At 34.4% G+C, this 15,526-nt stretch overlaps 2 protein-coding genes across 8 annotated transcripts in view; one reads left to right on the forward strand and one right to left on the reverse strand.

Annotated features, from left to right (window-relative positions):
- The window catches only part of CC2D2A (coiled-coil and C2 domain containing 2A), a 133,863-nt gene extending 131,413 nt beyond the window's left edge, over positions 1 to 2,450 (forward strand). For 6 of the 7 annotated variants that reach the window (XM_036921082.2, XM_036921080.2, XM_036921083.2 and 3 more), the window contains one exon: positions 83 to 2,450. In XM_036921082.2, coding sequence (XP_036776977.2) covers positions 83 to 271 — 189 coding nt within the window. In that variant the 3' untranslated portion in view covers positions 272 to 2,450. The remainder of the gene's footprint in view (positions 1 to 82) is intronic. The other variant, XM_036921085.2, reaches the window with a different exon arrangement.
- A 1,007-nt stretch (positions 2,451 to 3,457) lies between these two features.
- FBXL5 (F-box and leucine rich repeat protein 5) overlaps positions 3,458 to 15,526 on the reverse strand; it is a 40,062-nt gene continuing 27,993 nt past the window's right edge. Inside the window, exons 10-11 of the mRNA XM_036921079.2 lie at positions 11,594 to 11,742; positions 3,458 to 4,253 (exon numbers count right to left, since the gene is read on the reverse strand). Coding sequence (XP_036776974.2) covers positions 4,177 to 4,253; positions 11,594 to 11,742 — 226 coding nt within the window. The 3' untranslated portion in view covers positions 3,458 to 4,176. The remainder of the gene's footprint in view (positions 4,254 to 11,593; positions 11,743 to 15,526) is intronic.

The raw sequence follows: 15,526 nt of genomic DNA on the forward strand, positions 1-15,526 counted from the left end.
TGCATACATTTACAGAGAAAAAATACAGTGAAAACTTCAAATGTCACTAATGCCTACAAATCTTTTTTTTTTTCTCCTTCAGTTCTCTGGATTTCTCCTTCACATGCCCTATTCTGAACTGAAGCCTTTAATTGAAGCTGTATATAGCACTGGAGTACATAATATTAATGTTCCTAATGTTGAATTTGCTTTAGCTGTATATATCCACCCATATCCCAAAAATGTTTTGTCTGTTTGGATCTATGTTGCCTCCCTTATACGCAACAGGTAATTTTTTCTTTGTATACTTTTTATATCACATAAAAACTGTAATTAGGATGTGAGAAAACTTTTTTAAGTGAAGTTAATCACGAGAAAAGAATATCTGCAAATAAATAAATAATCATTTTCAAACTGTGTAAAGTAAGTATTTTTATTGAGTAGTCTGCCTTGTCTCTGCCTTTTTGACCCTGAATTCAATTGACACTACCACGGTTCCCCCTTACACTAAGTCTCCTATTTCTGTGCTTCTGTCCTTGCCCATCTTCTGCTTGGAATGCCCATCTTCGCCTGTGCAGAAAATTAATCATACTTTTAAGACCAGAAAAACACTGCAAACTTTCTGGGATAAGGGGGAACAATTTTACAAAATATTATTTCAATTTTTAATGCTGAATACCTAAGATTTTATCCTACAGAAACACTGGACACATGTAAACACATTTGCATATATAAACATACACCCATTGAGCAATGTAGTATTTTAGGGGAAAAGGGAATATATTTAAATATTTATCAGAAGGGAAGCACCTTAAAAAATCAAGACACTGTAATGGATTGAATGTTTGTGTCCCCCCAGAATTTGTATCTTGAAACCCTAATACCCTATATAATGGTGTTTGGAGACAGGGCCTTTGGGGGGCAGAGGCAGGAGCAAGCTTGCCTCCTCTCTAGACCATGTGCGGATAAAAGGAGAAGAGGCTGTCTGCAACCAGAAAGGGCCCTGACCAGAAACCAGACCTCAGCACCCTGATCCTGGAACTCCCAGGCTCCAGAACTGTGGGAAATAATTGTCAAGCCCCCCAATCTATGGTATTCTGTTATAGCAGCCCGAAGTAAGACAAACGGAGTCAGGTAATACTACACTAAACCATTAAAAAGGATTAAAAAATGTGCTAACATGGAAAAATGTCCACAAAATACAAACACATTAGGCAGGATTTCTCACAGCAGCACTAATGACATTTTGGGCCAAGTAATTATTTGTTCTGAGTGAGGCTGTCCCATGTGTTCTGGGATGTTTAGCAGCATCCCTGGCCTCCACCCACTCGATGCCAGTGACAACCAAAAATATTTCCAGATGTTTCCTAATGTCCTCTTATGAATAAATTGTCTCCAGTTGAGAACCAGACACAGCTGGAATATGATCTCACTTAAAACAAAACACAAAGGGACCAAATTAAGGAAGACTTCACTCCCACCTTTTGCTTTATTCCCTTAAGCCTTCCTCTATCAGATTATACTACTATTATGTGTATACATACCTCTGATACCTCTCCTAAGAACTCTTCTAGGGAGAGTTCAAGGACTAACTCATGACAGTCATCACCAATGTAACAACATACAGACACGACAGCACAGTGGTTAAGAGCATAAACTCTAGAGAAATCCCAGTTCTCACACTAAATAGCTGGGTAATCGATGGACAAGTTACTTAACCTATTACTTATTTTCCCCTTAGATAAGACAGGCATAATCACATTACCTATGTCCTTGTATTGTTGTAATGACTAAGTCAGTTAGTATATACAAAGTATTTAGACACTGCCCAACACTTAACATCTGATGTTTGTCAGGCACCAAAAGCATTTTATATAACTGTTCCCTCTTATTCTAACAATGAACAGTTTCAATAATTCATCAAATCGCAAAATCACAGATAAATTTAAAACAAATATAATAGTGTTTCATTAAATATTAACTACCCCTTTAGTTAGTAAAGCAGCAGCAATAATGTATAAAAATTAAATGCAGATTATGCATCTCCCCACACAATTGGGGGGGTAAGGAGGATAGTAAACACTGAGTTTCCATCTAACAATGTGCCAACATACTGAAGTCAGTTTGGTTCAGGGTTACTGCCAAGTCCTATTTAATGGTTTGCTGACATCAAGCAGCACAGGACAAAATCCCTATAGGTAATAGACACCTCAATTATCTGGAACCCCAGGGGAAACAGCTGCTCAAGTTAAATTATTTAAAAGGATAACAGTTAAACAAAGTACTAAAACATCATTAATGATTTTTTTCCATAATTAACAAAAAATTTCCCCCCAAAATATACTGTTTTCTGATTACATGGGGGATAAACTTTAGTCCGCCCTTCCTGACTGAGCCATGGTTTTATATGAGTAATTTTACGATGCAGTTCATGTAAACACAGGTAAGATCAAGTATGGAGTTGGATGGGACTCACTGCCAAAGAATTCTTGTAGTTTGTTTTTTTGAAACGGTCGCTGATGTGAACTTTTCAAATTAAAAAACACTTGGGAAACTACAAAAGTCAACCTTACAGAATAAAGTTCTGACCCTGTAACTGCTTGCTAAGCTCAGATTTCTTTTCACATTCTCTAAGGGAATCAACATTTTTACTTTGTGCTTAGGCCACACTTCCAGGAGGAGCCCAAACGTAGCAGTGCCCCAAGACAGAACTGCCTGAGCTTAAGAGGCAGAATCACAAAAGGTTAAGACGGTGTGCTTATACAGATGCCCTGTCCCACATACAAGGAAGTTGTGGAGTTCCACCTTTTATTTAGCAAATGGTAACAGCAATGGAATCAAAATGAGACAACCGTCAGAGGAAGGTGAAATTTCAGTCATTTGATACCTTTAGAGCTGATCTTCCCTTTGAGTGTTTCATTAAAATGTTAGTGAAACTTAAAAGCACAAGTGAATTCTCCTAACATATTTCTATGAGTCTTCCTTCATCTTCAGACAACTCGGTCTAAAAGTTTTCTCTTAGCCTGAACTGAAATCTGTCTACCTCTATTATCATTCTTTCGCCTACTACTCCATAAAACAAAATACTTGGGTAATAATAAAAATGTAAAATTACCCCCTCTCCCAGAGCCTTACATGTATTTCTAAAAATAGATGGCATGCCATGTACTATTTTCTTCTTCAAACCATAAAATGACATACAGCATTACATAAAACTGATTCAATATGTGCCTTTCTGAATACTAAGTCCACTCCCATTATCTTTTCACACAGCAATGAGGGTTACAAATTCAAATTTTGAATACTGCATAATTAACTTCAAAAAGACAATTCAGCTCAACAAAATTAGGTATCTGTCTAAAACTGTTGGTCAGGGTCACGATTTCACGGAAAAACTCAAAAGACAAAACATTTCATTCTATTTTACAAGACAGTAAACCTGCACTCAGATTATAATAAAATCACAACACAGAAGAAATTACTTGGTAAAGTCCTCAAAGTAGATTTTATTTATACACTTCTTCAAATGATTGTGGAATTTTAAAAAATCCCTCCCAAACTTGACAATTTAGGGACAGTGGTAAGAACCAGCGGTGGTCTTTAAAGAAGGCAAATATAAATACACTGGTGCTTTGCTAGCTCAGTGAGCTAACAGCAAGAAGCCAATTTATAATTTCAAAGAATCTTATATGTGTATGTTTGAATTGGCCCTCTGAGAATTGTTCAAATAAAGAAAACATTATGGAAAAGAGACTAGTGTCTGAATGTGCAGTTTTTGAAAATAAAACTTTAGAAATTTATGTTTGAAATGATCTGCAAAGCTTGGTACAGTGTTTATATAGAGAAAACAATAACCCCCATTGACTTTAAAACTCAAAACAATCAAGAAAATACTTTAAATGGCATGGCATTAGTAACATTCTTTTCAAAGCATTCAATTTAAAAGAAATCGGATAAAACTGTTCTCACACTTGTGAAAAGAACTAATCCCCTTTCTAAAACAAAAATGTGATTTTCAAGAGAAACAACACTGTACAATTCACTGGTAAGTTAAAATTTGAGACTGTAATAAGTAATGGGGCCAAAACAAGTCACACTCAAAAAGGGATGGTTAACACAAGAAATGTGCCGTAAGTAAAGTGCATGAAAGGAAGCCTGCTCAGCTAAATGAAGTAGACAAAGGTCAGAAGTCAAGGGTCATTCGCCAGAGCGGCAGCAGGCTCGAAAACCACACTGCAAATTCTGGCATCCGCTGGCGGTATCAGCATGAGGACCTGTATAAAAACAGAGAAGTGTGAAAGGAGGAATTTCCTAGAGATCACATAATAATAATCTTGTTTATGAAAGAGCTGGTACATTGATTTTTTTTAATAGCAATACATGTTAGCATATAAGTAAATCTCACAATGAGTGTATAAGAAATTATTCAGACACAAAAATTGCCTATAGCAGCTTGACTTTAACGAATATATCCATATGGTCCAAAAGCTAAACAAAAGAAGGGAAAGTAGTAATTTTTGGCACCCATCTTACAAAATAAAAATCTAAGAAGAAAAGGAGATAATCCACAAAAGGATGACTGCCATAGCTAACTTAACAGATTTCTTATTTTGAACATCCTTTCCAGAAATAGAAGGCAAAAGAGCCTTATCTGTAAAAAGATCAGCTAAAGAATCCAGTATTGAGCAATTACAATAAACATTCAAAATTTTAAAAAAACTATATAGACCTAAAAAATAAACTATGTAAATATATATGGACTTAACATGTTTGCCATATGTTTATTCAACATCTATAGCCAAAATAAATCAGATGATAGGGTTAGGTAAAATTATCTTCCAGAGTTAAGTATATAATAAGTGATTAACTGAATAAACACATCAGAGACTTAATAAAAAATTGTGATTCAATTACAAAGAAAGGTAATAGAACACTTGTGGAATAAGTGACATTTTATCCCAGTCACATTATGCTACCCAGACACTAGATAAAAGATCCATTAGGGAACATAGCTGAGAATTAGAAAATGTCAAGGAAGAAATATTATGGCACATATTCAAATGTTAAGTACTCTAAATGAATCATATTCAGTTTTCATAAAGGCAGGCAAATGTGGAGAAGAATGTTTAAGCCGTAATGAAGCTTCTGTATGTCTGCACCATGAGCAAATAAAGAGCACTTAATTATTTACTCAAAACCAAAATACTTGCCATTGTGATATATAAGGATCATATTAAAAAATATACGAAATGAGTTATGACTGAAAAATCTTAGTACTCTGAAGTGATATCTAGGTTAATTCAGAAACATTTTTTATATTAGTTTTGTTTTTTAAAGTAGCAATCCATTAAAGTAACAACTCATAATCCAAAGAAGGCACAATGCTAATAGTAACTACTCGCTACTGAACACACAGGACACTTCTTCCCATCATTTAACATTTCCTTGTATTCCTGAAATGGCATATATGAAATACAAAGGACAAATTTCTTAGGATATACAATCAACAAAGTATAATGTTCATATGTTTCACTATGGAAGTAATAATAAAGAAAAGAAACTAATGAGCTTTACAAGCATATACAAAACCATAATAGCTTATGGTTTCATTTATTTTCAAATACATTTAACTTTACTTATGTTTAACTGGAATATGGGGGGCAGGTAAGAGAATGGGCAATAATATTTGAAAGAGCATTCATCAAAGGTTCTAACTACTGAAGCTGGTAACACATGAGGATTCACTGGATCATTCTATATTTATATGTTTGGAATTTTCCATAATAAAGTGTAAAATTTCAAATATGCAATTGAATTACCAAAAGCCCATTATTTAATCAAAATTAAAATCTGTTCTATTTTTAAAAAAGAAAAAAGTTGAACATCAAATCACAAAGTAGCATTTTTGTTAAGATTATTTTCCCTTAAAATAAGATACAAGGTTAGTCATCTAAACCAAAGTCAAAATACAATATCTTAGTGCAAATTATCAGATATTAGAAAAGCCCTGATAAGAAATCCTATGGTTTGAAACTCTTCTCCTACCGTTAACCTTTGCCCAGTTTTTCTCTTTGAACATATTTTCAGCTTTACTATAAGCATCACCCAACCCTCCACACTGCCCCTTCTTAGCTTGTCTTTTCTCACCCCTTACACACAGCAGGTCACTGCTTTGCCAGCCAATCACTTAGCACCTTCAAGACCCAATCATCTGCCTTACTACCATTACCCTGCCTGACTTTTTGAGATGAAATGCCTGAACTAATTATTTTTCCAAAGACGTATCTATAATTTTCTCAGTATGTAATTTTATTCCAATTTTTTTTAAAGGACAAACTAAGAAGAAAGAGAAATAGAGACTTTTGTACAATTTTCCAAACTAAAAAAATATACATATTTCAAAATGACTATATTCCTATATTTTTAAAAACAGGTAAGGAAGAAACTTTATACTGAACTCAACAGTGGCCTGGGAAAAAGTCATAAGCAGTGTCTGAAAGCAATGAAAGTAAAGTATGGTACTAGTTTTCAAGGGAGAAACTAAAAGGAATCCTCAAAGAGCCAAGTGGATCAAGGATGCTATTCTAGAGATTCACATCTTTCCAAATACCACGCAATTTTCCATCATCCTCTGCAAAAGACAAGGGCCCAGCATCCTCAGGCCCACCTTGGCCACATGGGTCACTCTTTGTTCCCAAAATCTAAGGCATGGTAGTAGGAATTAGGAATTACAGGGGAAGAAAAATACAGTAATACAAACATGTGCCCTCTATTAGGCAGAAGTAACCCAATTCTGCTAGCAGTACATCGTTAGCCATCACAAAAAGAAGTTCTCACTCACACTGACATAGAATGTGCCCCCTCCCTTAAATATGCATTAGAATATTTAAGCTTCAGTATAAAGAGAAGGAACTTATCAGTGTTCCAAATTTGAAAGTAGGATCTACATAGAGATGCCTATGGGTTCTTAAACAGTAACTATAATACTACCTCAAAACTACAATCCCATCATAAGGTCAATGACAGTGTCTGATCCTAATAATGCATCAAAATGATGTCATCCATGAGGAAGATTTTATTCTGAAGGCCTGAAGCAAAGCAAAAGTAAAGACAACCCTGCTTTTACTTAGTCTCATGAAAATCATAAGCAATGTTAACATAAGACCCTTAGGCATAGAAGGACTGTTAAGAAAAGGAATAAATGGACAACAGAAAAAGCAAGGCAGCATTAGGAAAGAAATAGGACTAAGACATGCTATGCTGTCAAGTATCTCAAGCAGACATGAGGTAGGGCACGGACATGGGACAAGCATCATGATGGACTTTTTCTGCCTATGATGAAAAGTGCAAAGATATAAACCGTTTAGTAAGAACAGGAAGGACTCCATCTTAAGGCTAAGATTCCATATGAAAAACCAGGGACTTAGTAGGCAAGATTCCTAACATACTCTTTGGTAATCAGGTAATGACCGACCCTATCTTAAAGCTGGGTAAGTAGTCCTAATGATACATCCTCACTACTGGAGGGTAATCACTAACTCTGGAGAAGAACAGAATCAATAAATTCCTTGTGTTAAGTTTAATTTACAGAATTATCTAGAGGACTGACTGGGTGGTGACATGACGTCTTTCACCAGAGGGAAACATTATGAGACCACTTGTCAAGCCTATGCCAGGGACCCCTGCCCCGCCCTTTGCCCCATTCTTGAAAACCTTAAAAGACCGAATCCTAAGCCCTATGTGCACCTCCTCTTTGAGGCTGCCTGCGCTCCCCTTTCTTTGAGTGTTTATTTTTCGCCTTAAATAAAGATTTCTGACTGTTCAACTTACTGTGTTTTGTGTTTGTTCTCTTTCAGTGGTAAGCATCTTTGTTACTTCACTATTTCACTCAATCTTCTAGACATAGGCAAAAGTCTTCACACACAGGGAAGGGTTACTGAGAGCTCTGATTTGGGATTGCAAGTTCCTGTCGCCTGGGTGACCTGGATGGGGCTGCAGCTGTCAATCATGCTCTTTAGTAGCCTGCCCAAAATCTCCTTTCTTTGCCTTTGGGAAGTTCTCAGAACATAATCTCACTCCATCCAGTGCTCTGAGACTCCCACAAATCCTGGGGTGATAGGGGCTTAGTTCCCACACTGTGCAGATTCAAGAGGACACTGGAGGCCAGGTGACCCTGGCTTTAGGAGCCGGCAAGGGATCTGCCTCGTACTGAGTAGGAGTTCGATGAACTTCCCTTTCCTCCCTGTGCTCCCCGTTGCTCGCGGCCTGCACACCGGCTGCCATTGGCTGCTGCTCTTGCTTTCATGAATTCCTTCCTTACCTACACTCACACAGCCTGTGTGAGAACTCATTCTTGATCAGAGTCAAAAAGCCTCCCCCGCCCGGGGTTGAGGTTCACCTAGTGTGCAGGGAGAGATCTCCCCAGATGCAGCTGCCCAGCAACAGACAGATGTGCTTCTGTAGACAATGAAATTCAAAAGGTAGTTGCCTTCAATTATTTACCACCAGCAAATGTCTATACAGGATAGAAAACTCAAATGGTTATCACACATGAAGGCTAAATTACATTGAAGAATAGTAAAGAAAATAGGAAAATAAAATTTGCATAATCATTAAATAAAATCTTAAATGGTAAAAAATAAATTTTGTAAGAAAAAATTAGATAAAAAGAGCTATTAAGATAGCTATAGTTATTTTTCAAATTTTTATTATTAATTGGTTTTTCCTGGATTTTAAGCATGTTACTTTACTTATGCTTGTATATCTGCACTTACCTTCACTTACCTTTAATTCCTCTTTAACTTAAATTAGAAACATAAGAGAGCAAATCATCTGAAACTGTTTCACCTCCAGAACTATGAGCTAATCTACCTTAATTCACAAATTACATATATAAAATGAAATGCAAATCAGTTCAAAAAGTTTACTTGCTATCATGGTTCAAATGTTCTTCAGAGCTCTAAAACTATGCAACTCCATTTAACATCTCTTAAATGACAAAGACTGTTTTAAATGTTATGGCTAAGAAATTTCTTTTATTTAAATCTTAACTTTAATAATCAACAAATTTAAATGTCATGAAAGAAATCATTCAGAAGAATCAAAAATGGCATTTTATATCAGTACAGTATCTTGCTCACAGTAGATCTTGTCTAAATGTCTGATACTAATTTATCTTCTCCAAAATTTCTGGTAGTGCTTGGGAAACAGACCACTCTGCTATACTTATCTCTTGTTATTCAGTTTATGAATATTGTTTATCAGTATTTACTTCTTTTAGTTAGTAATCTGGTAGTTAACTATACAAACTTTGACAAAATACATTTTTAGTTAACACTTACTGTCAAATATTTAAAATATAATGTGCCACCTAACTATGCTATTATTCTAAGAGCATGCATAAAACATATTAACTACTTTCAGAATTAATAAAAATTAATAATAATAGAAAGGGAGCCCCCTAAGCAGCCACTGAACATTTACTTTAAAAGCTGAGGTGTAGTGTAGTATAGTGTAGATAGATACTGGATCAATCCTGTCATCTTGCAAAACAGGATACACTGCAGCCTTATTCTAACACTTTTCTAGTTGTCCATAGTCCTTTTAAGGAAGAGGTTATAATCAGAGCATTGCTTTAAGAGCAACTGGCTGGAACTCCAGAACACAAGTTAATATGACAAGTCACCCTGTGAAGTTTAAAGAATTTCCATTTTCCCCCAAATCATGTTTTAAGAAGCTGTAAAAAGAGACTTAATATTGGATTATATAAGCACTGTCAATTTCCTTTCAAATCTTCCAGATATCTTCATTAACAGTCATTTATTGAAAACTACCATTTACTTATCAAAAAAAATCTTACATTCAACAAAAGGAATGTAGCAGCTCCTTTGGAATACTTTAATGTTTATATATTCAAAACCAGGTAAGATGAAAGGAATTCTGACATCCTAACAAAGTACAAAAGATTTTTTAAAATATTTAATTCTCTCATTATATAAATTATTTCAAGATGTTTTGAAAATAACAAACACAGAACAAGTAGACAGATCATAAAAATGAACTGAGACCCAATTTTCCCTACCCCGTTACATCTATATACCCAAAAATAAATACAATAAATTAGGTTGTGAGATTTATTCCCACAACTATAACCTATGCTGAAATCCATGTGGACAATGCAAGTTCAATGTTTAAATGTTTTCCTTACAGAAATAATTGCTTACTGATTACTTCTTATATGTCCTATAAGCCTTAGGGTAGTACAACACTGAACCTACAATGACATAACTGTACATTAAAAAAAAAATCCCTTCTCTAACTCTCTGCATCTGCAGAAGCAGCTAGTGCTTCACTGCATCAATCACACTTTAGTTTTGTACCCTTAGCAGGTTTTAACTAAAATGACATTAATTTTCACCATTCATTGATTATATGCTGAAAGCAACAGAGAGCAAAGAAATGCGCCCACCTAGTGTCACTATTTCAAGAAACTGGGGAGGTCATCTCCTTCATTACCAATGTGATTTCAGAAATAAGACAGCTGTGATCTCCTGTCTCTTCACAGATGTTATGTTTAAGGAAAATCTAGTCTCCCAGAAAGAGCAGATTTGTTGGCTCTTCTGCTGCTGGCATGTCACTAAAGGAGACCTCTCCTCTAGTCTTCCTGGCTCCTGTCAATTATTCAGCCAGAGAGAAACACAGCGGATCTTCCTGTCATCTTAAGATATATTCAGTTCTCAAAGACAATAGTATACAATGTAAAAAGTCAGGGGCACAGAACCTGAACCATGTAAGTTCTTTTCCAGTTGTAAATACAGGAAGGAGGTTAATTTGCTTACTAATAAGCAAATTTTTATGCTTCTGGGAACTTGAGTGTCTACCAGTGACTATCAAATGCCAAAAGGGTAGAGAATGTACTTTGAAAAAATATATTCAACAGGTCCATTGCAGGGTTAAGAATAGGCTTAAAAAACAAAACAAAACAAAAAAATCAAGAAATATTTATCTGATGATTGTTAAAAGCAGGTTTAGGAATCACCCTCCAAAGTACTGTGGGAATTCTCAACATGTCTAAAAAGCACCCCAGACTCTTTCCCAATACCACATACACCCCACTCCTCAAACTTCCATGAAGATTTATTTGGAACCATATTCCAGATCCCTGAGGAGTTCAAATTACCAACATCCTCATTTTTCTATTGCAATTTATAAAGTTGTCCTACAAGAAAACTAAGTCAATCATCCCTAAGAAGTTGCTGTTCCTAGAACATCAATGCCTCCAAACTGTGAATGAGTGCTACGTTTTCCCAAAATTTTATAAGAATGTTAGTATTTCCACAGCTTGCCTTTTTGGAATGATAAAACTATTACATATCTCAAAAATCTGGAAGAATGGGTATCTGAAGTACCTATCCACAAGAAAAACTTACCTTTTAGAAGCTAATAATGATTTATTTTATTTATTTTGTGATTTATTTTATCATATGTAAAGGACTAAATCTGAAAGTAAAAAAGGTTGGTAATCAGAAATCGAGCAAAGTAAATAGAAACCCAGAACTGTTAGAAAATTTTAAAACAATTCCTTCAAAATTATCTCACTGCTAAAAGGCATTACCGTTAATGTTGTCACAGTAGTAAAAGTATTCATCATTTAGGGAAGGACATGCTGAAACCAAATCCTGCAGACCTTCACCAGTTACAGTAAGACAACCAGAGAGATTAAGGTGCTCCAAATAAGGCAGCCCTCCTCCCAGAGTCAAAACCCTGCAAGAGAAGCAATTCAACAATTAAAATATATTAATCTATGAAAACTTATATATTCCTATGGCCCACTAGATCACTATGAACAGAACTTTCAATTTTGTAATAAGAAAACTTAATAATTTCTATGAAACAGGACAATTAATCTCACCCTTAGGCAGGAATACATTTAACAGAGAAATTTTTCTACATTTTTCCTAAAAATATTCAATCAATAAGTCTATGAAATTTTTCTTTATAAGAACATTAGGGTAACTCAATTCTTAGAGGAAAGAAGTACTGAATCCTGAAACTGTAATATTCATTCTCCCACCAGGCTAAGTGAAAATTACCAAGAAAATTCTGACCAGTTTGGCAATTCCTCAAAGACCGAGTTAGCAAATGATCAAACAACTCCTCTTCTAGGGTTATACCCAAGGTAACTGAAAACACATCCTCACACAAAGACTTGCTAATGAATGTTCACAGCAGAGTTATTCATAATAGCCAAAAAGTGGAAAAAAGCCAAATCCATTAATTAATGAATGGATAAACAAATATTACATAGCCATAAAGTACTGATACATGCTACCACATGGATAAACCTTGAAAACTTCATGCTAAGTGAAAAAAAGCCAGACACAAAAGGACATATATTATATAATTTCAATTTCATTCACATGAAATGTTCAAAATAGGCACAAAGGCAGAAAGCAGATCAGTGGTTGCCCAGGGGCTGGGGGCAAAGGGGAATGAGGAGTCACTACTAATGAGTATAGGGTTTCTTTTTGGTGTGATGAAAATGTTTCTGAATTAGATAAGAGTGATGGTTACCAACCTCGTAAATATACTAAAACCACTGATCTGTACACTTTCAAAAGGTGAATTTAATGGTCTGCGAATTACATTTCAAAAATGACAACCTAATGGCATACCCTATTTATAACACTTATATAAATAGGATAAAATGAAGAGTTAGCTAAAATGACAATGGCAGGGCCGAAAAATATCAAGAACAAAACAACAATCTTCCATACAATGTTTAAAGCGGTATTAGGAACAGTAAAAAATCAGGAAAACTGTTAAGTCTACCTCTAACAATACAATAAATTCAATAAAAATAATTAACATAATTATGTAGATTCATGGAAAGTTAAAAAGTAAGGTTAGGTAAAAGTATGTAAACTATTAATTGGAATTAGAAGAAATTATGATAATATTAATATATTCAGTGAGGGATATTGAATGGCAAGGATTAAGAGGGCGCATATTAAAGTTTTGTAACTACATGTTCAAAAGAGGAAACTGATCTATTAAAAACAGCTTATCAAGACCCCAAGCCCCAGGAGATTTAAATGCCTACTTCCCCTTATATTTTGACTGAAAATAACTATTTTTAAATCTTAGATTTCTGTGATCCATCCCTATAAGCTATAAATTAACAGGTGCAGTTCAGCATCTCAGTGGTTTGACTGGGTCACAACAGTTAGAGGCAGCAGTCTTTAAAAAAAAACAATACAGAGTTTTTTTTTAATTTATTTATTATAAAAAATTTATTATAAAAAAAATAAAATTTACTAATTCTTTTCCTATAAAGTTGAATAGCTCGTAATAAAAAATCAGCTTTCAAAAAGTGGTAGAAAAGATCTCAGAAGATACCTCAGTGAAGAGACCTCTTGTTGTAACTGAAGACAGACTGAATGGAATATAAAACTTTGTATTACAAGTATACTTGAGTAATAAACCAGTTGTGCGGTCACTGGCCAAAGGAGGGTAGTGTAAAATCAAACAAAGCAAAAGTAAATAAGCAATTATAATACTGTATGATGAATACTCTCCTGGGAACATACAGAAGGGCCTTGAAGGGATCTGAAAAGGCTTCCCTGTAAGAAGTGACATTTAGACTATGACAGACACAATGTTAGCCAATAAATACATGTTACAGAGAGAGCAAATACAAATGTCTGAAGACAAGAAATATGATACCTCGGAGGAAGAGAAATAGCTGAGTATGGCTAAAGAAAAGGTAGCTGTGAGTATATTGTTTATCTGGTTGTCTTTTTTGGTAGAAGTGAGGATGTAAGGAAGTAAAAAGTAAGAGACTTAAGGAAGATAAAAAGATCAACTACAGAGGTAAGAAGAGCCAAGAACAAAGTACAATGCATGCAATATGAAAAAAAAAGTTATAAAAATATATACAAGATACAGAAATAGTACAAACCAGGGAGTGACTTGAATGTAGTAATCTTGAAAGAAACAGAATAAAATCCAGAATTCAACAAGGTACAATTCACATTATCTGGTATATAATCAAAACCTACTAGATATTCAAAACACCAAGTGAAAAAACTAGTCAAGAGGAACAGACCAATAAAGATGATAAATATGGAATTCATAGACAATGACTTTAAAACAGCATTTATATTTTAAATATGATTCAGGATTTAAAAGGAAACACGAACATAAATAGAGGAACAGAAAAAAAGGATATAATTTAATATTTCTGTGTATGTTTTTATATATTTACATATATTATATAGTTATATATGTGTATATAAATGTATATGGGGGGGGCACAAGCACACCAAATGTTGTATACCCAAAGCCAATATAATGTTGTATATCAACTACATTTCAATAAAAGGAACTTAACAGAGATGAAAAATATAATATCAAATAAAAAATATATTGAATGAGATTAGCAGTGATTAGACATTGTAGAAATGATTAGTGGACTTGAACATACAATCATATTAGTCAAAACAAAGTACCAAGAGAAAAAAAGAACAGAAACAGTAAGAAAAACACCTTGGTGCTGTGGGTTGAGTTGTGCCCCACTCTTCCCCAAAAACAGATATGTTGAAGTCCTAATCCCCAATATCTCAAACTCTTCTTTTTTTTTTCAAGGATATCTCATATGCACACTCCTCACCACTACCTGTGAAAACTATAAGGAAGAAAAGTAACATTTCCACTCCCAACACCAGTAAATTACCCACTTAGTTATTTCAAGGTTAACAGTACCATAATTTAATAACAAGTGCCAAAATCAGACTGTGAAGTACCCTCAAAATGACTTTCATGCTTTTCTTCAAATTTCACTTAGAAAATTAACTGTCTGCCTTGGAGGGAAGTGGGGACAGAAACTCTGGTATTCAAATAAAATCTTTTAATACTGTTTTTCTATCAACTATCCCCCCTTATAGCATTTTTCAGACCTTACATGGCAAGTTTCCAAATCCTTTTTCACTGGAAACAAATGGAAGACACCTCTTAACTAGGTTCACCAAAATTTTGACCAGAATTTTTAATTAGTTCTGGCTTATTTAAAAGTACCCTGATAAAACTGAAGATAGGAAAACTGTCACTTGATCAGACATCACTGCAATTCTGAAATACTACAAAGGGTTGTATGTGTTACTTTATTCTTTAAACAAACAATAAAGCTGGTCATGTTGAAAATACAACAGAATAAAGCCACAAATAAATTTTAATAAAGTATAATGGTCATGAAAAGATAACACTGGAAAATGAATCATTAGATTTTAAATTGAACTAAACATTCCTTCTACTTTAAAACCAAGTTACATTCAAAAACAACTAAAACCATATGAGTTAGGAATACATATATAAAAATACAATAAAGATTTTTAAAAGGAATAAAATCCAGAATATGGTTTTTTTTGCTTCTTATTGTTTTAATCATAATATATGCCATTGGGTTTGAATAAACAGAAAATTAATGGAATGTACAGCAGCCAAACCACAGTCAGTAGCTACCTCAGGGGAAAACACTTTTGGTTATTGT

This window comes from Manis pentadactyla, chromosome 5 (assembly GCF_030020395.1).
Source record: "Manis pentadactyla isolate mManPen7 chromosome 5, mManPen7.hap1, whole genome shotgun sequence".
Lineage (NCBI taxonomy): Eukaryota > Metazoa > Chordata > Mammalia > Pholidota > Manidae > Manis > Manis pentadactyla.